The 27,645-nt window shown below is 35.5% G+C and overlaps 3 protein-coding genes and 1 pseudogene across 5 annotated transcripts; all 4 read left to right on the forward strand.

Annotated features, from left to right (window-relative positions):
* The first annotated feature begins 6,206 nt into the window (after positions 1–6,206).
* On the forward strand, positions 6,207–7,879 carry LOC132169436 (7-deoxyloganetin glucosyltransferase-like). Its single transcript, XM_059580470.2, has 2 exons — positions 6,207–6,747; positions 6,827–7,879. Exons 1-2 carry the CDS (start codon positions 6,207–6,209, stop codon positions 7,762–7,764), a joined length of 1,479 nt encoding a protein of 492 aa, XP_059436453.2. The 3' UTR covers positions 7,765–7,879.
* A 3,189-nt stretch (positions 7,880–11,068) lies between these two features.
* Positions 11,069–13,223, forward strand: LOC132169437 ((R)-mandelonitrile beta-glucosyltransferase pseudogene; annotated as a pseudogene). The gene is made up of 3 exons (XR_015911655.1): positions 11,069–11,074; positions 11,866–12,097; positions 12,177–13,223. The product of XR_015911655.1 is annotated as a (R)-mandelonitrile beta-glucosyltransferase pseudogene (transcript).
* A 3,051-nt stretch (positions 13,224–16,274) lies between these two features.
* LOC132172405 (7-deoxyloganetin glucosyltransferase-like) lies at positions 16,275–18,785 on the forward strand. Of its 2 annotated transcripts, none has more exons than XM_059583900.2 (2): positions 16,275–16,845; positions 17,847–18,785. In XM_059583900.2, the coding sequence occupies exons 1-2, from the start codon at positions 16,344–16,346 to the stop codon at positions 18,662–18,664; spliced, it is 1,320 nt and encodes a 439-aa protein (XP_059439883.2). In that variant the 5' UTR covers positions 16,275–16,343; the 3' UTR covers positions 18,665–18,785. The 2 variants fall into 2 exon arrangements, with proteins under 2 accessions (XP_059439883.2, XP_059439884.2); XM_059583901.2 differs by having other exon boundaries at positions 17,982–18,785.
* Positions 18,786–22,828: 4,043 nt separating this feature from the next.
* Positions 22,829–24,569, forward strand: LOC132170711 (7-deoxyloganetin glucosyltransferase). Its single transcript, XM_059581792.2, has 2 exons — positions 22,829–23,438; positions 23,518–24,569. Exons 1-2 carry the CDS (start codon positions 22,934–22,936, stop codon positions 24,447–24,449), a joined length of 1,437 nt encoding a protein of 478 aa, XP_059437775.2. The 5' UTR covers positions 22,829–22,933; the 3' UTR covers positions 24,450–24,569.
* Positions 24,570–27,645: the final 3,076 nt, after the last annotated feature.

The following is a 27,645-nucleotide window of genomic DNA, read 5'->3' on the forward strand; positions in this document are numbered from 1 at the left end:
TGGTGGAGCTTATACCCACCGACCCTGCAGCATCTTCGAGCATGATAGAGGGGTCGGTCAAGTGGGCGCCGAACAACGTGTACGCCCAGGCGCTTGGAAATAAGCCTGAGTACGCTGGCAGGGTTTGGCAGGCTGGACCGAATATTCTACCTGTGCGGGGCTACATTCACTCATACTATACACCGTCACAAGCACGGTCACAAAACATCAGGCACTCCATGATCTCACAAGAAAGTCTTGACAGAGCGCTTGAGGTGGAAAGAGCAAAGCACAAGGCAGAGATAGATGCCTTGTTGGCCGCAAAGCGGGACCAGACAGCTGCGCGGGTAGCTCAGCAAGTGGCAGAGCAGATGACTGCGAACAATGCGGAGTTGGCTGCAAAGGAGGCTCGAATGATGGCAATGTTTGACGCTCATTTTCGCCAGCTCGAGGAAATGATGCAGTAAAGCTCCGCGTCAAACAGAGCTTCCCCACCCTTTGCGATTATGTTATCGTCGGTCAATAGTGGATCAGGTAATGACATTTTTAATGGTCAATGTGGTTATATATATATATGTGTGTGTGTGTGTGTCTGTGTGTGTGTGTGTGTGCACTTCTAAATTTAGAGTTTGGATATGTTGTAGTCATTCTCATTAATGATTTTGTTAATCCTGTTGAATTTGGTTTGGTGGTGGATGTGGGTTAGAGGTTTGCATTTGAAGTGTTTGGTATTATGAGATTGACCACTATGGTCCTTGTAGAATATTGTTTGGTACATTTGATTTGATCACGAAAATATATTGGGGGTGTAGATATAAATCTGAATTTGTTGAGTATGATGTCCTTTGTTTACATAGTGACGTTGCTCAATGATTGTTTGTTTTACCATTTGCAGCTAGTGGATATCATTTGTTTGGTGAATATTGTTTGGTGATTGTTTGTTTTATCATTTGCAGGTAGTGGATATCATGTAAAGGGGCCTTAGGTCGATGTCGATGATATGCATTGAACGTCTGGTTGGCCATTCACACTTGTTGTACATAAGTTATTTTGTTGATGTAATTGAATTTGTGATAGTTTTCTTGATGTACGTAGTTAGATATATATGATAACATAGATAGTTTTATTGGTGTATATTATGTTATTTGTGGTTGGCCATTTGCACTTGGTATATATGTCATTATTTGTGTCTTGAAGCTAGTTTTGGTTGATAGTCTGTGATCGACGTTGATGGATATGGATTATGTTATTTGCATGGATCGATGAATAAATTGTATATCAGGTTAATTGTAATTCAAAATTCGGGTACAGCCTCTAAAAAATTCAAAAAATATATAGGGGTGGGGGAAAAAACAAGTTTTTAAAAATCACCAAATTTTTTGACGTGATAAAATGACACATTAGAAATTTTTTTGACATGTCAGGATAGGCACATTAGAAAGATTTCTGACATGCTAAATCTAACACGTCAAAAAATTTTCTGACATGCCAATTTTGACACATAAAAAAATTCTGATGTGTTACATCTAACACATCAGAAATTTTTCGTTTCTGACGCCCAAAATTTTAACGCCTGACACACGTCAAAAAAGCCACGTCAATAACATTTTCTAATGTGTCAAACCACCTAACATGTCAAAAAATGCATGTCAGGAAATTTTTTTTTTTTTTTTTTTTTTTTTTTTTTTTTTTGTAGTGAGGTGAGTTGAGTTGTTAAAATAGAGAGAAATATACTTTTGATCATTTTGGTGAGTAAAATTTGGTGAGGTTATTAGGAATGCTCTAACACAATTCCAAACAAACTCATAGAGCAAGAAATCAATAAGGGACTGAAAAAACTGTATTTTTCCTTATTTGGGTTTGTCTTTTCTTTATTTCTAAAGGTGGTTAAACTGGACTTTCCACGATATTGCGATAACAAGGATCTGACGAGTTGGATATGCTGGACCGAGCAATTTTTCAAATTTCATAGGACCAATGAGGACAAGAGGCTATCCTTAGCAGCCTACCACCTTGAAAGTGGTGCCCAATTATGGTACCACCTATTTTGAGAGAGGGAGATAGTAGAGGTCACATAGGAAGCCTTGAAAAAAGGTGCCAACTGTTAAAACAATGGCCACACACGAAACGCTTGGCATAGGAGATCTACAAAGAATACTGAAAGGTCAGAAAGGCTCACCAAGGGTGTTGGTGGAACCATCTCTGATTCTTAAGTCAATAAAGAATAGATGAAGGAAAGGAAAAATGAGACTAAACGGGTAGAGTATTGGCTAAATGATTGAATGAGCGTACCTAAAGAAGCTACTTCCTCTTCATTTATAGATATATTGTTTCCACCTCTTTTTGGTAGGGTAAATGAGTTATATGCTAGCTAGGAACCAGTTTAACAATCACCAAAGGTAACAAATCAGCATGAGAAGTAGCATGGAAAACATGAAATAAACATGGAAGGTGACAAATCCAACAAAATCTGATAATTTAGCTTCTTCTTGTTATAAGCCTTATTGATTCAATGACAGATTTTCACTGCCATATATATCATTATAGTTGTATGCCAGTAATATGTGATTTTACTAAATATTATTTCTCCTCAATAAAATGTCTCAACATTTATCAGTTCTAAATTAGCAAGTTGATAAAGGGTAGACTATCTATATTGCCTTAAATAATCACAATCAACTAAATAGGTTTCCCCAACTAGCCACTTCTAAATTAGCAAGATGATATAGGGTGGACTCTATTGCCTTAAATAAATTACAATCAATTCATTAAGAGCAGCTCTAACAGACAAACTAAAATGGTAATATTAGCTAACTTTAACTATATTAATTGCTCCAGTATAGCTGCTCCATATTAGCTAAAATACATTTATTGTTATAGTGAATAACAATTTGGTGTTATTCACTATAACATGTACACTAGAGAAATTAAATATTCACTTGACCAAATTATTACTTTTTTTGTTTGTTTATTGTTTTTGTTTGTTTCTCCTTTGATTAAGTGTTAACAAGAATATAATAATAATAAAAATAATAATATTTAAAGGCAAGTGTGTATTGAAAAAGCTTTCTCTATTGCTATTTTAACTATTATTGCTCGATATGAAGAACGGAGGCGTCAAGCGTGTTTTGAGAGTCGTTATTATTCGATTCCCTATGCTATATGCTAGTATTTGTGCCCCTTACGCGACTAATCCATGGCATTGTTTATGAGATGCAGGAGAGACACAGAGAATCCACCCTCCCCCATAGGCCACCTCCTCTCTCCTTTGCTTTGTCTGAGCTTTATATTTTCCTATATCTTTATAAATAATTTCTTTCACTCAGGGTGATGTCCCCCACAAGGGACAAGGATCCTATTTCCTCTCCCCGAAGAGGGGTTTCATTTAATGCCAATAAAAAACTAAATTTCCCCCAACAAACAGGCCTATGCAATGAAAATTTATGTCCGAGACATAGCAATTATCATATGTTGAGATAAAATAATCCTAGGATCACAGATGAAGCAGAAAAATAGCAAAATAATAAAATAACAATCAATCACACAGGACATCAAAATTTAAGTGGTTCGGTTTAACAAGCCTATATCCACTGGCAGAAACAATCCAGAAAAAATTCACTAACAAAATGATAGAGTACAAAAAGTAGTACAAATAAACCACTTAAACCCAAAAGTCTCAATACACCCAAGCTCACTTTCACACAAAAGAGAATAATCTCTTAATTCTCCAAGAGTTTCAGAGCTACTGACCTCTCTTCATTCTCTAATTTTTTTTCTCTCTACGAAGTGCTGCTGTCCCTCAAATCTCTTGACCACATGGCATCAATCAAATATATATATATATAATTTTCTGAGCAAATAAGGAAAGGGTACATGAATCAAAAAGCCGGAATAGGATTGGGCTCCCCAACAACAAACCCAAAATAATAATACAATGCAGAAAATACAAACAAATAGGAAATGGGCCAAAAAATGGCCCGATCCTCTGGATCTTGGTCAACAGACCAAGAAATGGCACCATCAAAGTAGTGTTTTAAGCAAGCCAAAGACCTGACTAGCTTTGAAACAACAACACCCTCCAAAAGGAAGTTGTTGAAGGAGAGGCAATGAATTCCCATCAGGATCTGTTGTAGGGGAGTACCAATCTCCGGTTGATGAAGCAATCTCCACAAAAAAATCAAACTAGAGTAGCTTAAGGAGATAAATACCCACAAAAAAACAACAAAACACAACAAACAGAAATACAAGACACAAAGCAAAGCAAAATACAATAAAGAAAGCAAAAACCCTTCAGCAGCATCAGCAATAGAGCGAGATTCTGGGCCGGCGAGTGTAAGCCATTCATCGGAGTGTGAAGTACACACGCCGGTGATGGAGATTGGAGGGCCAAAATCAAAGGAGCAAAAAACCATAAAACACCGGTAGGGGTGGAGGTAGGCGGGCGAAGGACAGATCAGAGTAGCGACACGTGGATGACAGCTGTCCACACTTCGGAGTATGTGTACCACGCGTTCGCGAGTGAGATCCACTCTCAGGCACGTGTGGCTCACGCTTCGGCGAGTGTTGTCCGGACGGAGGTTCAGATGGTTGCGTTGGGGAGCGGGGAGGCTGTAGAGCATCGTGGTGAGGTATGTGTGATGGAGGAGCGAACTGATGTTGACAGATCAGGTTTTGAAAAAACCAAATCGAGAAACATCAGTTTGGGGGTTGGGGAGGTTGATGGATGGCAGGTGGAGGCTGGGCTCAACCGATCTGTGGTGGAGATGGGACTGTTCTGAACAGTGATGGTTGAGGAGCAATGGGAGCTATTGTGAAGGGGAAAAAAAGACAGGAAACAAAACAGAGCACAGGGAAAAACAAAAGAAAAATAAAAGAAAATGAAGGAGAACAAGGGTGGAAGGGAGGAGGGAGGGAAAAAATTCCATCCCTCCTCCCTCAGGCAGCCACACAAGGTGGAAGGAGAACCTCAAAAGGAGGTGGAAAGCTTCTCTTAGAGAGAGGGAGGAGCTTCTCTCTCTAAAAGAAGCATTTTTTTGTTATTTCAATCACATATATATATGTATATAAAAATTGCCGCTAAAAATGCTTCATGGCAAAAGAAGTGAAAAACTAAGAAGAGACAAAAGGCACTTAATGGCAACCAATAAAAGAACAAAAGCTGGGGCCCACGGTCAGACCGGATAAAACAAGTCATAGGATCTGAATCCCCTTCCATTGTAGGAAAAATTAGAGATTCTCTAAATATTAATCTTGGCCATTCAATATTATCTAACGGCTCAAAGCATGCCACATGTCCCACTAAATTTTAAATAATAAAATATTATTAAAATTTTAAAAAGAAAATAGAAATAAAAATAATAAAAAATTTAATTAAACGAATAAAAAATATGGGGTGGCCGGCCACCCCAGATGAGCCTTCGGCCACCCCCATGGGCCGGTTGGGGGTGGCCGAACCACCCCCTGGGGACGCCACCCTCAAAGACCAGTTGGGGGTGGCCAAAGCCACTCCCTTGGCCACAAGGGGTGGCTCCTAGGGCCCCCAAGGGGTGGTTCAGCCACCCCCAACCGGCCCATGGGAGTGGCCAAAGCCACTCCCATGGCTCATTTAGGGTGGCTGGCCATCCCATATTTTTTATTAGTTTATTTAAATTTTTTATTATTTTTATTTTTATTTTCTTTTTAAAAATTTAATAATATTTTATTATTTAAACTTTAGTGGGACACGTGACATTTTGTAGTGCGTTGGATCCAAATGAACAATTAGAGAATCTCCAATTATTCCCTCAATTGGAACTTGGAAGGGATCCAGATCCCAAGTCACATGCTCTACATCAGATAATGTGATTTTCACATGATTAAGAGAAATGATAGAAATTTCCTTTAAATCAGTCTGGAAGAAATATCTTTTAATCCATTTAAAATAGTGCTAAGTATTTATAAACATTTAAAACGCACATTAAATTTAGTCAAAGTTAGTAAACTGCTATTCATAACGTTAATAATTTAATGTGCGTTTTAAATGTTTATAGACACTTGACACTATTTTAAATGGGTTGGAGGATATTTCCTCCAGATTGGTTTGGAGGAAATTTCTTTCCTTTTAAGAAATACAAGATATTTTTATAGACCGAGTTGAATGAACTCTTTCAACCTAGTTTTAAAAAAACCTGTGTCAATTATTATTTATCATCATAGGTAAATTTTTTTGCTATTTATATGCAAGGAAGATGCGACGTGCTTTCTACAGAAACGGAGAGAGGAACATGGACTCCAAGAGAGAAGAAGCTGAGCAAAAGCCTCATGCAATCTGTGTTCCATTGCCAGTTCAAAGCCACATAAAAGCCATGCTTAAATTCTCAAAGCTTCTTCATCAAAAAGGTTTTCACATAACCTTTGTCAACACCGACTTCAACCACCAACGTTTCATCAAATCCATGGGTGCCGGCACCTTAGACGGCTTGCCGGACTTCCGGTTCCAAACCATCCCGGACGGTCTACCCCATTCCGATCCCGATTCCACCCAAAGCATCTTCTCTCTTTGTGATTCCATTGCCAACAACATGTTGCCTCCATTTTCCGACCTCCTCGACAACCTCAACAATCCCCAACCAACTTGCATTGTCTCGGATCCTTACATGACGTTTACAATGACGGCAGCAGAAAAGCTTGGAATCCCCATACTTATGCTCTCCACCATCTCTGCATCCTCCCTTATGCTTTGCAACCAGCTTTCTTCGGCGAGGGACAAAGGGCTCATACCACTTAAAGGTATAAAAGAAATTAAGCCAAATGAAATATAGATTTAGTTTTTACTCTAAACACATGATTTTGATTTTCCATGATGCAGATGAGAGCTTTCTGACAAATGGGTATTTGGAAACGACTGTAGACTGGATTCCAGGTATGAAAGACATCCGTTTGATGGATTTCCCGAGCTTTATTCGAACCACAGATCCAAATGACTTTACAATTAACATTAACATCGCAATGGAAGTAATGGGGAAAGCTACAAAAGCTTCAGGAGTTGTAATCCATACATTTGATGCCTTAGAGGGAAAAGTTTTGGGTGCTCTGTCACCTCTGTTTCCTAATGTTCATGCAGTTGGACCACTCCAACTATTACTGAATCACTCACCCAACGACGACCCTTTGAAGGCAGTAGGGTATAGTTTATGGAAAGAAGAAGATGAGTGCCTCCATTGGCTTGATTCCAAGCAACCCAATTCAGTGATATATGTGAATTTTGGCAGCATAGCTGTCATGACCCAACAACAGTTGCTTGAATTTGCTTGGGGGCTTGCAAATAGCAACTTTCCATTTTTGTTCATTGTAAGGCCTGATCTAGTTATTGGTGAATCCGCAATTTTGCCGCCGGAGTTTTTGTTAGAAACTAAAGAAAAAGGTGTAATAGCTACTTGGTGCCCTCAAGAGGAGGTGTTGAACCACCCCGCAGTCGGGGTGTTCTTAACACACTGCGGTTGGAATTCAATGATTGAAGGCCTGTCGGCCGGGGTGCCGTTATTTTGTTGTCCATTCTTTGGGGATCAGCAAACAAATTGTAGGTATGCTTGCAATGTGTGGAGGATTGGGATGGAGATTGAGAATAATGCCACAAGAAAGGAGGTGGGGAAGATTGTGAGAGAGTTGATGGAGGGAGAGAATGGTAAGAAAATCAAGCAGAATGTGTTGGAGTGGAAGAAATTAGCAGAGGAGGCCACGGATCTGCATGGTTCATCATTCAGAAATTTGGAAGATTTAGTCAACTTGCTTTTATCAAAAGGTTAATTAATTAGAAGATTAACAAGACACTTGCAGGGCTAATTAATGATGTAAACTGTAGCTTATTTTAGTGCAGCAGAAGTTTAATTAATTAAATAAGGAGTTTTATCTCCATTTGTTTCTATCTTTTTCTATTCCATTGATGGATGTGCCGCATGTAGATGAACTTCCTGTTGGAGAAAATTGAAGTTATGGGCATCTCTGAAGAGAGAGAAAACAATAATAAACAAATTTGTATAGTGTGAACAGCGTAATTACATTTTTGACTATTATGTTGGCTAATAATATTATAAATGATAATCTTGTGTTTTTCGACTTGGGTCTCTGATATGAGTTACAGTCACCTTGTAATGGGATGCCAGTATGTTGTGACAGTATATATAGCTAGTATGTTTATGATGCCTTGTAGCGGGGCTGCTTATATGTTATATATCACCTATAATAGGGTTCCATCGTTCCGATACGATAAGATAACCTCAACCGTGTGAGTAGGAATGGAGCCAGCTTTGAGGTTGGGGGACTAAGGACTAAAATCTTTTTGGGAAGGGACCAATTGGCAAAACATACCTTAATTTTTATTTTATTTTTTTTGCAATTTTGGCAATCCACCCCCTCAAAGTTTCAAATTTTTGCAATTTGATAAATTGTATCCAAAACTTCCCCTATTGCCCCTAATCTTTTATTTTTTATGAAAAAAAAAAATTTGGGGTGGCTCTTTGGCCATTTTTGCACCCCAATTTTTTATTTTTATTTTTTTTTTATATAAAAAATAAAAATTAGGGGCAATATGGGAACTTTGCGATAATATTGGTCGAATTGCAAAAAATTGAAACTTTTGAGTGGGTAGATTGCCAAAATTGAAACTTTGGAAGTCGAATTGAAAATCGTTCCAAACTTTTAGGGGGATAAAATGTAATTTTCTCAAAAAACGGTCATCTCCTATTCAACTAGGCAACTAAAAAAAAAAAAAATGATAACTTCACTGAAGACCCCTGAACTTTCACTCGATTTGACGAAGCCCCAAAACTTCAAAATTTTTCAATTTAATTCTCTGAACTTTCAATTGCTCTCAATTTGAACCCCTCCGTCAAATTTAAGGTTTAGAAATACCAAAAAAGACCAAAATATCCTTGATTTTCTTTTTTTTTTAATAAAAAAAGTTTTGGAATTAAGGGTAAAGTTGAAATTTTATAAAAAAAATCAGGAGTATAAACGTCATGTGATGTTTAAAATCTAGCGGAGGAATCCAAATTGATTGCAATTGAAAGTTCAAAGACTAAATTGAGAAATTTTGAAGTTTGGAAGGATTTGTCAAATCGGATAGAAGTTCAGGGGTCTTCAGTGAAGTTACCTCAAAAATAAACTATATAGAAACTGTTTATAATCATAGATGACAGAAAATAAACATATAAAAAACTTTTTATAGAAACTAGCAACACTAAGACTTTACAACAAAATAAACCTATAAAAAAACAAAATGACGAATAAAAGATAAAAATACTGAAATTAATTAGTGCATTTAAGAGGTAGGCACATAATTTATTAGTGTAGTAGTACAGAAATTTATTTGGAAATGTGAGAACTAGGCATGTCTTTTTTAGCCGATGTACTAATTAAAATGCAACACCTTTAATTCTTTTTAGCCGATGTACTAATTAGACCCTATTAATTGTGCATATTTTATTTTGCCATCAGTTTATATTATTAAGTATTTATGATGCCTCTATATATATGTGTGTGTAACAGTTCGGACCCCATAAAATTCCTCAATACATGAAAACGTTATCAAAGCAATAACATACAGCATATTTATATCATTTCATAAGCAGTACTATAATCATCACGCACGTATAATGTTCGAAGTTGGAGACTTGCAAAAAGGCCAAGGGTCAGAATGGCATGTTGGTGGTGACGGCAAAACCACTTATGATGCTTAAGTTATTTAAAGGGAACTTGAGAATATGTATAAGCGAAGTGTAGGCAAGAAAATGTGCAAAAACTAGCGTACATGTTGTTAGCATATAATAAGGGGTTTAATTTTAGATATTTGATTGTATTATTCTCACCAACCATAATTCTCGTCTCTAATAAATATGAGCTTTATGCATTATAAATTTTATCAAGGAATAAGAGCAAAATGTAGTATTTAGGCTTTATCCTATAGACATAAGTCATAAACCGAACCACCTAAAATTTTTTGTATTTGTTTTGTTTTATTTCTGCTATCTTAATTTTTCCCATTGATTATCTTTTCTTTCCTAGTATCATAGCTATAAGCTAACGCTAGTTTTCAATCCTAACAAGTTCAATTTATTTATTTAATTTTTTTCCCTTTTGTAGCACTAGGGGTGGGCAAATTAACCACCTACCGCTTATAGTTACCGATCACCTACCGATCGATTAACAGTCAACCGACTTATGCGAGTCGAAAATCAGTATGAATTTTTTATACTGACGTCGGTTCGGTCAATCGATATAAAATTTTTGTTGTCAGTTAACTGAACCGCCAAATTTGAGACGGATTAAGGCTTTGACGGATGGACTTTGCAGAGTGATGTTTTGTTAAAAGTATTTGGTAAGTTTTTTGCATCTTATATTCTTATTGTTTGCATCTTCTGTTCAATAAGTTATTTTAGCCCAAAAAAAATAATTTGAACCCCCAAAATAGCTAATTTTTTGCCATTTTAAAAATAATATTGGCCCAATTAAAAAAGCCTACGATTAAATGATTCACCGGCTGAAATTAACCGAAAATTTCGAAATAATTTGTTATCGAGATCAAATTGGTGAATTTCGAAATAATTTTTTTTTTTTTTTTTCTTTTTTGTGGGTGATTTTTAGCTCAAGGGTGTCATATTGGTGGGTAGATTTCCTAATGCAAGATGATTTCAGAGAGTATGCTAATGTATATATGTTTATGCACAAATTAAATGTTGGGTAAAAAACAGAGCTGAAAATTTGTCTAATGCAGTGTTCATTATCTGTTCTATTTATTTATTTATTTTTCCCTTTTTCTTACATCTATATGGTTCTTGAGAAGAATGAGACATAGAAGAAAGACATGTAATGCATAAATTTGAGACATGTTTATGCTGAAATTGGAGATGTCTAGATTTGATTCCTCAAATTAGTCTGATGGTCTGCTGCGTAGCTTGTCGTGCACAGATCAACTGCCATTGTTAAGTTTCTGTCATTCTGTCAAATTTGTAGTGCTTTGTTGACCAAAGGAAGGCCTTGTTAAACTATCATTATCCCCTTTACCAAGCTATTTGATTTTGGGGGTCTACTCATCATCAAACTGAATCAACTGATGCAGGTATTGGGATAATTTTTTAAAGGTTAATCCTACTTATCTTCACGCTTATTTATCATTCTTATCACGTATGTAACACGTAAAACACGTTGCTTTAATCAATATGAAAGGACTGTGAAGAGTATCATTACTCTTTTTGCAAGAAATTTTATTGAAAAAGCACGTGACTTTTACATGTGGACACACGTCATTTTTATATACTAAGTTTAAAAAAAAAAATTCCTCCCACCCAATTTAGGATCCGTTTGGAATTGTGATGTCAAAAAGTGCAATTTTAAAATAGCAATTTTGAATAGACAATTTGAAAATGTGATTTTTAAATACACATTTAAGCGTTTATTTTGGCCTTTAAAATTGTGCGTTTTCAAAAGAGAAATGATATTTAATAAACTCTCATATGACTGGCATACAACTATGATGATTTGGCAGTAAATTTCAATCATTGATTTTTATTTTTACAAGCCCTTGTTGATCCAACAAAGACCGATTTTCACTGGTACATCATCATAGTTATATGACAATCATATGAGAGTCTACTAAATAGAATTACTCTTTCAAAAAAGCACATATTTACCTACGATTTGAACAAATCAAAATTTTTAAAAATCACAATCACAAACAATCAGTTTTCTACTATTTGATTTAAAATCCCACTTTTAATCTATGCAAACACACCCTTAAAAAAAATAGTGTCATTTTCAAATTAAGCATAAACTTGTATGAACTGGGGTTGCATAGGTTACAACTGGCCTGGATATTTTGTTATTTTTTATTTTTTTTCTCTTGTTGGGCAGCTATTGCGTGTGGGCGTTGACCAGAAACTTGATAATCCATTTTCCGACCTCCTCGACAACCTCAACAATCCCCAACCAACTTGCATTGTCTCGGATCCTTACATGACGTTTACGACGGCAGCAGAAAACTTTGGAATCCCCATACTTATGCTCTCCACCATCTCTGCATCCGCCCTTATGCTTTGCAACCAGCTTTCTTCGGCGAGGGACAAAGGGCTCATACCACTTAAAGGTATAAAAGAAATTAACCCAAATGAATTATAGATTTAGTTTTTACTCTAAACACATGATTTTGATTTTCCATGATGCAGATGAGAGCTTTCTGACAAATGGGTACTTGGAAACGACTGTAGACTGGATTCCAGGTATGAAAGACATCCGTTTGTTAGATTTCCCGAGGATTATTCGAACCACAGATCCAAATGACTTTAGGATTAACATCGTAATGGAAGTAATGGAGAAAGCTACAAAAGCTTCAGGAGTTGTAATCCATACATTTGATGCTTTAGAGGGAAAAGTTTTGGGTGCTCTGTCACCTTGTTTCCTCATGTTTATGCAGTTGGACCACTCCAACTATTACTCAATCACTCACCCAATGACTACCCTTTGAAGTCAGTTGGGTATAGTTTATGGAAAGAAGAAGATGAGTGCCTCCATTGGCTTGATTCCAAGCAACCCAATTCAGTAATATATGTGAATTCTGGCAGCATAGCTGTCATGACCCAACAACAGTTGCTTGAATTTGCTTGGGGGCTTGCAAACAGCAACTTTCCATTTTTGTTCATTGTTAGGCCTGATGTAGTTAATGGGGAATGGGCAATTTTGCCACCGGAATTTTATTTAGAAACTAAAGAAAGAGGTGTAATAGCTACTTGGTGCCCTCAAGAGGAGGTGTTGAACCACCCAGCCGTCGGGGCGTTCTTAACACACTGCGGTTGGAATTCAATGATTGAAGGCCTGTCGGGGTGCCATTGCTTTGTTGTCCATTCTTTGCGGATCAGCAAATAAATTGTAGGTATGCTTGCAATGTGTGGAGGATTGGGATGGAGATTGAGAATAATGCCACGGGAAAGGAGGTGGAGAAGATTGTTAGAGAGTTGATGGAGGGAGAGAATGGTAAGAAAATCAAGCAGAATGTGTTGGAGTGGAAGAAATTAGCAGAGGAGGCCACCGATCTGCACGGTTCATCATTCAGAAATTTGGAAGATTTAGTCAACTTGCTTTTATCAAAAGGTTAATTAATTAGAAGATTAATAAGACGTACACTTGCAGGGCTAATTAATGATGTAAACTGTAGCTTATTCTAGTGCAGCAGAAGTTTAATTAATTAAATAAGGAGTTTTATCTCCATTTGTTTATATATGTGAGTTTGTTTCTATCTTTTTCTATTCCATTGATGTATGTGCCGCATGTAGATGAACTTCCTGTTGGAGAAAATTGAAGTTCTGGGCATCTCTGAAGAGAGAGAAAACAGTAATAAACAAATTTGTATAGTGTGAACAGCGTGATGACATTTTGACTATTATGTTGGCTAATTATATTATAAATGATAATCTTGTGTTTCTCGACATGGGTCTCCGAAGAGTTACGGTCACCTTATAATGGGTGCCAGTATGTTGTGACGGTATAGCTAGTGTGTTTACGGTGTCTTGTTGCGGGGCTACTTTTATGTTATGGATCACCTATAATAGGGTTCCATTGTTTAATAAGATCAGATAACCTCAACCGTGTGAGTAGGGACGGAGCCAGCTTTGAAGTTGGGAGGAACTAAAGGCCAAAATTTTTTCAAAAAATGACCAATGGACAAAAAATACCTTAAATTTTTTTTTTCTCCATCCCTACGTGTGCGGGTTAGTATACAAGTATGATAATATGATGCAATGAGGTGTGGTGATAACGAAACTGAAATGTGTAAAAATGTTTTGTTTTAAATTCACAAATTTATGACTCAAAGTGAAAATGTCATGAATTATGCACTGTTTTATAAAACTGGTACTTTGCATTCTTTTTTTAATTGAATGAGGAAAAATAAGGTTATAAGAAAGGATCTTCTCACTCCAGCTTAATAACAGTGAAACTCAACGTAAAAATGCTGTGAGGCCTGTTCTGAGCAACTTAAGAGGAAGACCCTCAAAATGAGAAGTAGGTAAATTTGGACAAATTCACTGTTCAAACAAGTTTTTTAGCTGTCTGCCCATGGAAAACTTTCTCATATTTGAGGTTCAAATAATTGAAGATCTTCAATTTCTTTTGTTGCATTTTCCCATTCTGTATAATGCTAAGTTAATAATTTGAATCTGACTGCATGAAAAGCTGACAAAGGAATTGATCAATCCCATGCTGGGTGCTTTGTAAGGATCTAGATCTTCAATTATTTGATAAACTTTGATTGTTTATTTTGTTGTTTAATGTTTGTTTATTGTATGGTAAACTTTAATATATATATATATATATATATATATATATATATATATGATTGTTTATTTTGTTGTTAAATGTTTATAAATTTTGATTGTCTCTTACGAGATTGTGATTTAACTTAAAAATTTTAGGTTCATGAATAAACTTTAAGTTTATGAATTGATTGATTTAACTTGGTGAGAGTTTTAATTTATATTCGATACTTGATTTTGTACTTCTAAGAGATCGTAAAGTATAGTTTTAGACTTTTTTTTTTGTCTTTTTGATATATATAGTGCCAACATGTTATATTTATAATTTATAATATATTAATTTGAGCACATATTTATTAATTTTTATAAATATTTTTTTGTGATGCGTTGAGAAAATTTTAAAACGCTAAAAAAATTTTAGCCTTGTAAATTTGCGACACATGCACCATTCCTTTCCAAATGTCCAGTATCTGCAATCCTATCCAACTTCTATGACCACATATTGTTAGAACACATGACCCCACAGCTAAAAGGTGTGGTCACTGTATTAAGTGGTTGTAAATTTGCGACACATGCACCACGCCTTTCCAAATGTCCAATATCTGCAGTCCTTTCCAACTTCTATGACCACATATTCTGTGACCACTTCTGTGACCACATATTTCATTCACCCATTGTTAGAACACATGACGCCACAGCAATGCCACTTGCTTAGAACACATGACCCCACAGCAATGCCACTTGCTTAGAACACATGACCCCACAGCAATGCCACTTGCTCCAGATGATTTGATTGTTACTTTTTTAAAGTTTTGAGACAAGATCGAAAAAGCATGTGTACTTCTGAAGGAGGGAGTGTGTTAAATGTATTTTCCCCGAAATCATTTATCACAATGCTTTGATTTATCAGTCTTAGTTGCATGCATCTGTAAGCATTTTCATGTCCATTTTTCTAATTTGATCAGTTCAAGGAAAACAAGGGTTTGTTTTAATTTTAGTTTTTACTTTGCATGATTCCTCTAAGAATTTTTGCAATTCTCCTTCTTTTTTCTTTCTTTTTTTTTTTTTTTATGTTCATTGACATTCTAGACAGTATTATCTTTATCTTTTTTTTTCTGAATAATACATAGGGAAAGTACACAGGGGCGTACCTACACCATGCCTTAGAGGGGTCCATGGCACCTTCAAGAGTTTCTAAAGCTTTATGCCCTTATAAGGGCCCGGCAAGGTTTTCTCCTCCCATAAAAGTTTTAAAAAAAATTATATTTTACTCCTCTAAAATTCAGAGTGATTTGCAATTCAATTCTCAAAATTTTAATTTTGGCAATTCACCCCCAAAATTTTAAATTTTGGCAATTCAACCAATTATATCTAAAACTTTTCATATTGTCCTTAATTTTTTATTCTAACAAAAAAAAAAAAAAAAATTGGGGTGGCCGTAGCCACCCGGCCCACCCCTTTAAATTATGAGCAATATGAAAATTTTTAAATAATATTGGTCGAATTGCAAAAATTTAAAACTTTGGAGTGAATTGCCAAATTTAAAACTTTAGAAATGAAATTGAAAATCTTTCCAAACTTTGAACGGTTAAAATATAATTTTTCCAAAGTTTTAACTCATGCCACACACTGTACCTCAAAAGAGGGTCATCTCCTATTCAACTAGGCAACTAAAAAAAAAACTATATTGAAAACTGTTTATAATCATAGATGACAGAAAGTGAACCTATAAAAAAACTTTTTATAAAAATTAGCAAGTTAACTCAAGATGTGAGATTTTTTCTCACACTTATAAATGAATTACCAACCCTTTCTACAACCAATATAAAAAAACCCTATATATATATATATATATATATATATGTGTGTGTGTAATGATAAAGAGCACGCACGCCGCGTGCAAAATTTTTTTTTAAAATAAAAAAAACAAAAAAAAATTTTGCTGCACGGGTGTGCTACGCACGCCGCGTGCAGTGAATCACGACTCTATATATATATATATATATATATATATATATATATATATATAAGCTAGGAAGGCACCAAGGCACCATTGTTGCAAAAGAAAGGGAGAGCTAGAGGAAGATGGATTCGAACAGAGCAGAAGCTAATCAAAAGCCTCATGCAATCTGTGTTCCATTGCCATTTCAAAGCCACATAAAGGCCATGCTTAAATTTTCAAAGCTTCTCCATCAAAAAGGCTTTCACATAACCTTCGTCAACACCGACTTCAATCACCATCGTCTCATCAAATCCAATGCCTCCGGCAGCTCCTTGGACAGCTTCCCTGACTTCCGCTTCCAAACCATCCCGGACGGTCTACCCCCTTCGGATCCCAATGCCACCCAAGACGTCATTTCTCTTTTTGACTCCGTTTCGAAAAACATGTTGCCTCCATTTTCCGACCTCCTCAACAATCTCAATACTGCAACTCCAAACGTTAATCCTCCCGTTACTTGCATTGTCTCAGATGCTTTCATGTCGTTTACTATAACGGCAGCAGAAAAGCTTGGAATCCCTGTAGTAATGCTCCTCACCATCTCGGCATCACGTTGCAAACTGCTCTCTACGGCCATAAGACTCAAAGGTTAGTAATTGGTTCCCAGTTTGATTTTATTCTAAAAGCATAATGGGAAACTTTCACTTCCACCCAGAACATTTTATGGGAAAAGGACCAAAACCAATATTTTTTTTTAATTTAATTTAATTATCTATTTATTTATTTTACAATTTGTTCCTTTGGTTGTTTTTTATGAACTATATATATATAGACTACCCCAAATTATGATTATTGAATAAAAATTAAAAAATATTGCAGTTTACGAACAAATAACTATAATTATTAAATAACAACTAAATAACTATGATATATTTCTTATAAAATACTAATAAAAAAAAAAAAAAGCAAACACCTTGTACAAACTTTTAAGGATGCCCGTTTGACAGCACACTTTTTATTTGTTTCCTTTCTATCCAAAAAAAAAGTCACTCATTTTTTCACATTTATAAACAAATTTCTTCATTTTTTACTCGTAACAAAAAAAAAAAAAATTCATAACTCATTTTACTCACAGCAACCCACCTTTATGTCTTATTAATCTTTTTTTTTGTTTTTCTCATTTCTATTGGACTAGCCTATTTGCTGGTAGGGACTACAAAAGTTTTATACAATTAGGGCTTCTAGGTTTGAATTGGTAAGGGACCAAAGATTTATTTGGTAGGAACGACAAAATTTTTATACAATTAGAACTTATAAGTTTGAATGGGTAAGAACCAAAAGATTTATTTAGTAGGGACTACACAATTTTTATATAATTAGGGCTTCTAAGTTTGAATGGGTACGTAAGGGCCAAAAGATTTATTGAGTGGGAAAAAAAAATAGTGAATATGCCAAAAAAATTTGTTGGTAGGGGGCCAGGGGCCAATAGGATATGAAAGTAAAAATTTTTACCATAAAATATTTTTTTTCCCTTATAATATTTTTTTTCTAAGGAATTGAGGGGACCTTGGCCTATACCGACCCTCCTTCTTCCATCAATGACCTTGATAGTAATCAAGTCTAATATTATGAGAATTGATTGTAATCAGATTTTGATGGTAAGTTCATAATCGAAGGAGTGAAGAAAGCTAGAAAAGCTTCAGGAGTTGTAATCCATACATTTGATGCCTTAGAGGGAGAAGTTTTGGGTGCTCTATCACCTCTATTTCCTCATGTTTATGCAGTTGGACCGCTCCAACTATTACTCAATCACTCACCCAACGACGACCCTTTGAAGGCAGTTGGGTATAGCTTATGGAAAGAAGAAGATGAGTGCCTCCATTGGCTTGATTCCAAGCAACCCAATTCAGTGATATATGTGAATTTTGGCAGCGTAGCTGTCATGACCCAACAACAGTTGCTTGAATTTGCTTGGGGCCTTGCAAATAGCAACTTTCCATTTCTGCTAATTCTTAGGCATGATCTAGTTATTGGGGAATCAGCAATTTTGCCGCCAGAGTTTTCTTTAGAAACTAAAGAAAGAGGTTTAATAGCTACTTGGTGCCCTCAAGAGGAGGTGCTGAACCACCCCGCCGTCGGGGCGTTCTTAACACACTGTGGTTGGAATTCAATGATTGAAGGCCTGTCGGCCGGGGTGCCATTGCTTTGTTGTCCATTCTTCGGGGATCAGCCAACAAATTGTAGGTATGCTTGCGATGTGTGGAGGATTGGGATGGAGATTGAGAATAATTCCACGAGAAAGGAGGTGGAGAAGATTGTGAGAAAGTTGATGGAGGGAGAGAATGGTAAGAAAATCAAGCAGAATGTGTTGGAGTGGAAGAAATTAGCAGAGGAGGCCACGGATCTACATGGTTCATCATCCAGAAATTTGGAAAATTTAGTCAACTTGCTTTTATCAAAATGTTAGCAGTTTGGAAAGTTCAGGCTTTCAGATGAACACCTTATGTTTATGTGAGAGTTTGTGATTTGGCAGCTTAAAAGTTTCTGTATATTTCATTCGCAATATATATATATAACATTTAGAGTGACGTTTGTTTACAATTGAAACACGACAACCTGCGTACATTTGATATTCAAATACAAAATTACGGTGCTAAACTGAGTCTTAACTTTCCTGCTGAATATCTCGACTCAGTTGTAGTTTAGCCAACTGAGAAATGCGTTTTTGTTATTTTTAGAGTACAATAGTCAAGGAAGTAGTTTTTGTTTGGCACATTCCTTGCAATCTCACCAAAACTATTTTTTAGTTATTTTGGTGAGACAATTTTAAGTGACTAAAATCTTCCATTTTCAACTTCACCTAAAATGCACCAAATGAATAAAAAATAATATAACTTTTCTCTCATTCCATATTCTTTGAAAAAGTAAAAAAAAATATATATATATATATATATATATATATATATATATATCTTTGAAAAAATAATATTTAAATAAAATAATAAAAGTGGATTGTTAAAATAGTGAGATTGCTAAGAATGCTCTAAAAAGATAAGTTGTTAAAATAAAGAAAAGTATACTTTTGATTATTTTGGTGAGTAAAATTTGGTGAAACCACTAGGAATGCTCTAACACAATTCCAAACAAACTCATAGTGCAAGAAATAAATAAGGGACCGAAAAAGTTGTATTTTTCTTTATTTGGATTTCTCTTTTCTTTATTTCTAAAGGCGGCTATACTTGACTTTCCACGATATTGCGGTAACGACGATCTGACAAGTTGGATATGCCGGGTTGAGCAATTTTTCAAAGGCTGTTTTTGGCAAAGGGCCGGATCAGACTGGACCCAAAAACCCAAAAAAAATAAATAAAAATAAAATAAAAATAAAAATAAAAAATTAACCCCAATATTCTTACTTTTTACATCACATCTATCACTTTTTATTATTCTTCAAATAAAAAAATCACTACAAAACAAATTATTTTACTTTTTTATACAAAATATTCTTAAAGAAGCTACATGATTGAATGAGCGTACCTAAAGAAGCTACTTCCTTTTCATTTATAGATATTGTTTCCACCTCTTTTTGGTAGGGTAAATGAGTTATATGCTAGCTAGGTACCAGTTTAACAATCGCCAAAGGTAACAAATCAGCATGAGAAGTAGCATGGAAAACATGAAATAAACATGGAAGGCGACAAATCCAACAAAATCTGATAATTTAGCTTCTTCTTGTTATAAGCTCTTATTGATTTAATGGCTGATTTTTACTGCTATATATATATATATATATATATATATATATAGTTGTATGACAGTAGTATGAGAATTTACTAAATATTATTTCTCCTCAATAAAATGTCTCAACAGTTACCAGTTCTAAATTAGCGAGATGATAAAGGGTAGATTATCTATATTGCCTTAAATAATCACAATCAATTAACTAAATAGGTTTCCCCAACTAGCCACTCCTAAATTAGCAAGATGATATAGGGTGGACTATATTGCCTTAAATAAATTACAATCAATTCATTAAGAGCAGCTCTAACAGACTAACTAAAATGGTAATATTAGCTAACTTTAACTGATATTAATTGGTCACCTCTAGTAGAGCTGCTCCATATTAGCTAAAATACATTTATTGCTATCGTGAATAGCAATTTGGTGCTATTCAGTGTAACATGTACACTAGAGAAATTAAATATTCACTTGACCAAATTATTACTTTTTTTTTTTATTGTTTTTGTTTATTTCTCCTTTGATTAAGTGTTAACAAGAATATAATAATAATAAAAATAATAATATTTAAAGGCAAGTAGAGAATAAAATAACAAATTTGTTAGTGTGTCTAGAAAAAGCTTTCTCTGTTGCTATTTTAACTATTATTGCTCGAGTAGCTCTGAGAAGAACAAAAGCGTCAAGCGTGTTTTGAGAGTCGTTATTATTCGATTCCCTATGCTATATGCTATTATTTGTGCCCCTTACGTGACTAATCCATGGCATTGTTTATGAGATGCAGGAGAGAGAGAGAATCCATCCTCCCACATAGGCCACCTCCTCTCTTCGGATTGAGATTGCCGGCAATAGTGAGAAAATTGCTTACAAATTGTTTTTAAATCCTGACTACCCATTTTGCCACGTGTTCCACTCAATATAAAATAATAAAATATTATTATTTTTTAAAAGATAAATATAAAATAAGATAATAAAAATTAAAAATAATTATTAAAAAATATGGGGTGGCCGGCCACCCCAGTTTAGCCTTGGGGATGGCTTTCGGCCACCCCCTGGGGCCATGGGGGTGGCTTCTGCCACCCCGAAGCCACCCCCAAGGCTGAACTAGTGTGGGTGGCCAACCACCCCCTATGGGGTGGTTCGGCCACCCCATATTTTTTAATAATTATTTTTAATTTTTTATTATCTGATTTTATATTTATCTTTTAAAAAATAATAATATTTTTTTATTTTATATTGAGTGGGACACGTGGTGAAATGGTGGCTGTTGGATAAAAATTAATGGTCAGAATTTCAAAAAAAAATTGGTGGGCAATTTTTCTGCTATTGCTTTGTCTGAGCTTTATATTTTTCTATATCTTTATAAATAATTTCTTTCACTCGGGGTGATGCCCCCCACAAGGGACAAGGATCCTATTTCCTCTCCCCAAAGAGGGGTTTTCATTTAATGCCAATAAAAAACGATATTTCCCCCAACAAATAGGAGCTTAGCCTTTGCAATGAAAATTTATGTCCGAGACATAGACAGTAGCAAGGCAATTATCATATGTCGAGATAAAATAATTTTAGGGTTACAAATGAAGTAGAAAAATAGTAGAATAGTAAAATAATAATCAGTTACACAGGATATCAAAATTTAAGTGGTTCGGCTTAACAAACATACATCCACTGAAGAAGACGATCAAGGAGAAATTCACTAACAAAATGATGGAGTACAAAGAATAGTACAAATAAACCCAAAAACCCCAATACGTTCAAGCTCACTTTCACATAAAAGAGAATTACAAAAGGCACTTAATGACAACCAATAAAAGAACGAAAGCAGGGGCCCACAGTCAGACTTGATAAATCAAGTCACAGGATCCGGATCCCCTCTCATTGGAGGAGAAATTGGAGATTCTACAATTGTTAATCTTGGCCATTCAATATTATCAACGGCTTAGAGCATGCCACGTGTCCCACTAAAGTTTAAATAAAAAAATATTATTAAATTTTTAATAAGAAAATAAAAATAATAAAAAATTTAATTAAACTAATAAACCCCAAATGAGCCATGGGAGTGGCCGAACCACCCCCTAGGCCCGATGCCACCCCCATGGCCAAAGGGGGTGGTTCATTTTTTGGGTTTGGCCCTAGTGGGTGGCCAAACCACCCCTTGGGGCCTTAGAGGGTGGCATCTGCCATCCCTAAAGACCGGTTAGGGGTGACCGAAGCCACCCCTTAGTGCCCCGGGGGGTGGTTCGGCCACCCCAAAGGCCAAACCCAAAAAATTATTTTTGGGGTTTGGCCTTAGGGGGTGGCCAGACCACCCCCTGTGGCCCATGGGGGTGGCCGAAGCCACCGGCATAGCTCATCTGGGGTGGCCAGCCACCCCATATTTTTTATTAGTTTATTTAAATTTTTTATTATTTTTATTTTCTTTTTCTTTTTAAAAATTTAATAATATTTTATTATTTAAACTTTAGTGGGGCACATCGCATTCTATAGTGCGTTGGATCAAAATGAACGGTCCATATGGACAATTGGAGAATCTCCAATTATCTCCTCAATTGGAGGTGATCCGGATCCTAAGTCACATGCTCTACATCATATAATGTGATTTTCACATGATTAAGAGAAATGACAGAAATTTCCTTTAAACCAATACGGAAGAAATATCTTTCAACCTATTTAAAATAGTGTCATATATTTATAAACATTTAAAACGCACATTAAATTTAATCTAATCATGACATTAAGAATTTAATGTGTGTTTTAAATATTTATAAATACTTGACACTATTTTAAATGGGTTGAAAAATATTTCCTCCAGACTGATTTTGAGGAAATTTCTGTTCTTTAAGAAATGCAAGTTATTTTTATAAACCGAGTTGAATGAACTTTTTCAACCCACTTTTAAAAAAATCTCTGTCAATTACTATTTATCATCGTAGGTAAATTTTTTTGTTATTTATATGCAAGGAAGGTGCAACATGCTTGCTACAGAAAGGGAGAGAGGAACATGGATTCCAACAGAGAAGAAGCTGAGCAAAAGCCTCATGCAATCTGTGTTCCATTGCCAGTTCAAAGCCACATAAAAGCCATGCTTCAATTCTCAAAGCTTCTTCATCGAAAAGGTTTTCACATAACCTTTGTCAACACCGACTTCAACCACCAACGTTTCATCAAATCCATGGGTGCCGGCGCCTTAGACGGCCTGCAGGACTTCCGGTTCCAAACCATCCCGGACGGTCTACCCCGTTCCGATCCCGATGCCACCCAAAGCTTCTTCTCTCTTTGTGATTCCATTGCCAACAACATGTTGCCTCCATTTTCCGACCTCCTCGACAACCTCAACAATCCCCAACCAACTTGCATTGTCTCGGATCCTTACATGACGTTTACAATGACGGCAGCAGAAAAGCTTGGAATCCCCATACTTATGCTCTCCACCATCTCTGCATCCGCCCTTATGCTTTGCAGCCAGCTTTCTTCGGCGAGGGACAAAGGGCTCATACCACTTAAAGGTATAAAAGAAATTAACCCAAATGAAATATAGATTTAGTTTTTACTCTAAACACATGATTTTGATTTTCCATGATGCAGATGAGAGCTCTCTGACAAATGGGTATTTGGAAACGACTGTAGACTGGATTCCAGGTATAAAAGAAATCCGTTTGATGGATTTCCCGAGCATTATTCGAACCACAGATCCAAATGACTTTAGAATTAACATCGTAATAGAAGTAATGCAGAAAGCTACAAAAGCTTCAGGAGTTGTAATCCATACATTTGATGCCTTAGAGGGAAAAGTTTTGGGTGCTCTATCACCTCTGTTTCCTCATATTTATGCAGTTGGACCACTCCAACTATTACTCAATCACTCACCGAATGACGACCCTTTGAAGTCAGTTGGGTATAGTTTATGGAAAGAAGAAGATGAGTGCCTCCATTGGCTTGATTCCAAGCAACCCAATTCAGTAATATATGTGAATTTTGGCAGCATAGCTGTCATGACCCAACAACAATTGCTTGAATTTGCTTGGGGGCTTGCAAATAGCAACTTTCCATTTTTGTTCATTGTTAGGCCTGATCTAGTTATTGGGAAATCCGCAATTTTGCCGCCCGAGTTTTTGTTACAAACTAAAGAAAGAGGTGTAATAGCTACTTGGTGCCCTCAAGAGGAGGTGTTGAACCACCCTGCCGTCGGGGCGTTCTTAACACACTGCGGTTGGAATTCAATGATTGAAGGCCTATCGGCCGGGGTGCCGCTGCTTTGTTGTCCATTCTTTGGGGATCAGCAAACAAATTGTAGGTATGCTTGCAATGTGTGGAGGATTGGGATGGAGATTGAGAATAATGCCACGAGAAAGGAGGTGGGGAAGATTGTGAGAGAGTTGATGGAAGGTGAGAATGGTAAGAAAATCAAGCAGAATGTGTTGGAGTGGAAGAAATTAGCAGAGGAGGCCACCGATCTGCACGGTTCATCATTCAGAAATTTGGAAGATTTAGTCAACTTGCTTTTATCAAAAGGTTAATTAATTAGAAGATTAATAAGACGTACACTTGCAGGGCTAATTAATGATGTAAACTGTAGCTTATTCTAGTGCAGCAGAAGTTTAATTAATTAAATAAGGAGTTTTATCTCCATCTGTTTATATCTGTGAGTTTGTTTCTATCTTTTTCTATTCCATTGATGTATGTGCTGCATGCAGATGAACTTCCTGTTGGAGAAAATTGAAGTTATGGGCATCTCTAAAGAGAGAGAAAACAATAATAAACAAATTTGTATAGTGTGAACAGCGTAATTACATTTTGACTATTATGTTGGCTAATAATATATATTATAAATGATAATCTTGTGTTTCTCGACATGGGTCTCCGATATGAGTTACGGTCGCCTTGTAATGGGGTGTCAGTATGTTGTGACAATATAGCTAGTATGTTTACGAAGCCTTGCAGCGGGGCTACTTTTATGTTATAGATCACCTATAATAGGGTTCCGTCATTCCGATATGATAAGATAGCCTCAACCGTGTGAGCAGGGACGGGTCAACTTTGAGGTTGGGGGGGACTAAGGGCCAAAAAATTTTTTTGGGAGGGGCCAATTGGCAAAAAATACCTTAAAAAAAAAATTTCTCCATCCCTACGTGTGGGGGTTAGTATACAAGTATGATGATATGATGCAATGAGGTGTGGTGATAACGTAACTGAGATGTGTAAAAATGTTTTGTTTTAAATTCACAAATTTATGACTCAAAGTGAAAATGTCATGAATTATGCACTGTTTTATAAAATTGGTACTTTGCATTATTTTTTAATTGAATAAGGAAAAATAAGGTTATAAGAGAGGATCCTTCTCACTCCGGATTAATAACAGTGAAACTCAATGTAAAAATGCATTATGAGACCTATGCTGAGCAACTTAAGAGGAAGATCCTCAAAATGAGAAGTAGGTAAATTTGGACAAATTCACTGTTCAAACAAGTTTTTAAGCTGTCTGCCCATAGAAAACTTTCTCATATTTGAGGTTCAAATAATTGAAGATCTTAAATTCCTTTGTTGCATTTTCCCATTCTGTATAATGCCAAGTTAATAATTGAGTGTGACTGCATGAAAAGCTGACAAAGGAATTGATCAATCCATTGCTGGGTGCTTTGTAAGGATCTAGATCTTCAATTATTTGAACCTCAAATATGAGAAAGTTTTCTAGAACATTGAATTTGTCTAAATTTCCTCATAAATATATGGTTGGCCTTGGCCTGTCTGATGTGACTCATCTGGATGTACCTTGTCAGTAAAAGGTGTGGTCACTGTATTAAGGGGTTGTAAATTTGCACCATGCCTTTCCAAAATGTCCAATATCTGCAGTCATCCTACATCTATGACCACATATTGTTAGAACACATAATCCCACAAGGCATGGTGTAGGTACGCCCGTGAGTGTCCTTTCCCTATGTATTATTCAGAGAAAAAAGATAAAGATAATACTGTCTAGAATGTCGGTGAACATAAAAAAAAAGGAGAATTGCATAAATTCTTAGAGGAATCATGCAAAGTAAAAATTAAAATTAGAACAAACCCTTGTATTACTTGAACTGAAATTAGAAAAATGGACATGAAAATGCTTACAGATGCATGCAACTAAGACTCTGATCAATCAAAACATTGTGATAAATGATTTTGGAGGAAATACATTTAACACACTCCCTCCCCTAAAAGTATACATGCTTTTTCGGTGTTGTATCAAAAGTTTAAAAAGTGACAATCGAACCGAAAAAGCATGTATACTTTTAGGGGAGGGAGTGTGTTAAATGTATTTCCCCCTAAATCATTTATCACAATGTTTTGATTGATCACAGTCTTAGTTCATGCATCTGTAAGCATTTTCATGTCCATTTTTCTAATTTCAGTTCAAGGAGTACAAGGGTTTGTTCTAATTTTAATTTTTACTTTGCATGATTCCTCTAAGAATTTATGCAATTCTCCTTTTTTTTTATGTTCACCGACATTCTAGACAGTATTATCTTTATCTTTTTTCTCTGAATAATACATAGGGAAAGGACACTCACGGGCGTACCTACACCATGCCTTGAGGGGTCCATGGCAGTGATGGCACCTTCAAAGAATTTCTAAAGCTTTATGCCCTTATAAGGGCCGGCAAGTTTTCACCGAGGAAAAATTATATTTTACCCTCTAAAGTTTGAGGCGATTTGTAATTTGATCTCTAAAATTTTAATTTTGGCAATCTATTCTCTCAAAATTTTAAATTTTTACAATTTGACCAATTATATTCAAAAGTTTTCATATTGCCCCTAATTTTTTATCTTTTTATTTTTTATAAAAAAAAATTTTAAAAAAAAAATGGGGTGGCCGTTGCCACCCCTTTGGCCATTTGGCCATTTTTGTACCCCTCATATTTTGTTTTTTTTTTTTTATGAAAAATAAAAATTAGGGGCAATATCGAAATTTTGAGATAATATTAGTCGAATTGCAAAAATTTGAAACTTTGGGGTGGTGGATTGCCAAAATTGAAACTTTCGAAGTCAAATTGAAAATCTCTCCAAATTTTGATGGGGTAAAATGTAATTTTTCCAAAGTTTTAACTCCTGCCACACACTGTACCTCAAAAAAGGGTCATCTCCTATTCAACTAGGCAACTAAAAAAAATTATATAGAAACTGTTTATAATCATAAATGACAGAAAATAAACCTATAAAAACTTTTTATAGAAACTAGCAACACTAAGACTTTACAAAAAAAATAAACTTATAAAAAACAAAATGGCAAATAAAAGATAAAAATACTGAAATTAATTAGTGTGTTTAAGAGGTAGGCACGGAATTAATTAGTGTAGTATGTAGTACTGAAATTTATTTGGCAGTGCGAGAACTAGGCATGCCTTTTTTAGCCGATGTGCTAATTAAAATGCAACACCTTTAATTCTTTTTAAAAAAAAATTAGATTATTTCTTTTTTATTGTGTTATTTCATTTCTTCTTCTAATTCATTTTTCGTTTTGCAGCATTTGACTAACACCTGATTGTGTTTATTTTGTTTCTAAGAAATCCCTCAAGATAATGCTTATTCCTAAAATTAAAGTTGCCCATTTTTCTTAGACCCTATTAATTGTGTGTATTTTATTTTGCCATCCGTTTATATTATTAAGTATTTATGATGCCGCTATATTAAAATTTTGAATATTTACTTTTGATTACGAACACACACATGCACA

The sequence above is a fragment of the Corylus avellana genome, chromosome 1, assembly GCF_965113065.1.
Source record: "Corylus avellana chromosome 1, dhCorAvel1.hap1.2, whole genome shotgun sequence".
In the NCBI taxonomy this organism is placed as follows: Eukaryota; Viridiplantae; Streptophyta; class Magnoliopsida; order Fagales; family Betulaceae; genus Corylus; species Corylus avellana.

Coding starts and splice junctions, on each gene's coding strand:
- LOC132169436 (XM_059580470.2), top strand. CDS start 6,207: ATGCGACGTGCTTTCTACAGAAACGGAGAGAGGAACATGGACTCCAAG. Junction 6,748..6,826: donor AGGGCTCATACCACTTAAAG/GTATAAAAGAAA, acceptor TCCATGATGCAG/ATGAGAGCTTTCTGACAAAT.
- LOC132172405 (XM_059583900.2), top strand. CDS start 16,344: ATGGATTCGAACAGAGCAGAAGCTAATCAAAAGCCTCATGCAATCTGT. Junction 16,846..17,846: donor TACGGCCATAAGACTCAAAG/GTTAGTAATTGG, acceptor GATTGTAATCAG/ATTTTGATGGTAAGTTCATA.
- LOC132170711 (XM_059581792.2), top strand. CDS start 22,934: ATGGATTCCAACAGAGAAGAAGCTGAGCAAAAGCCTCATGCAATCTGT. Junction 23,439..23,517: donor AGGGCTCATACCACTTAAAG/GTATAAAAGAAA, acceptor TCCATGATGCAG/ATGAGAGCTCTCTGACAAAT.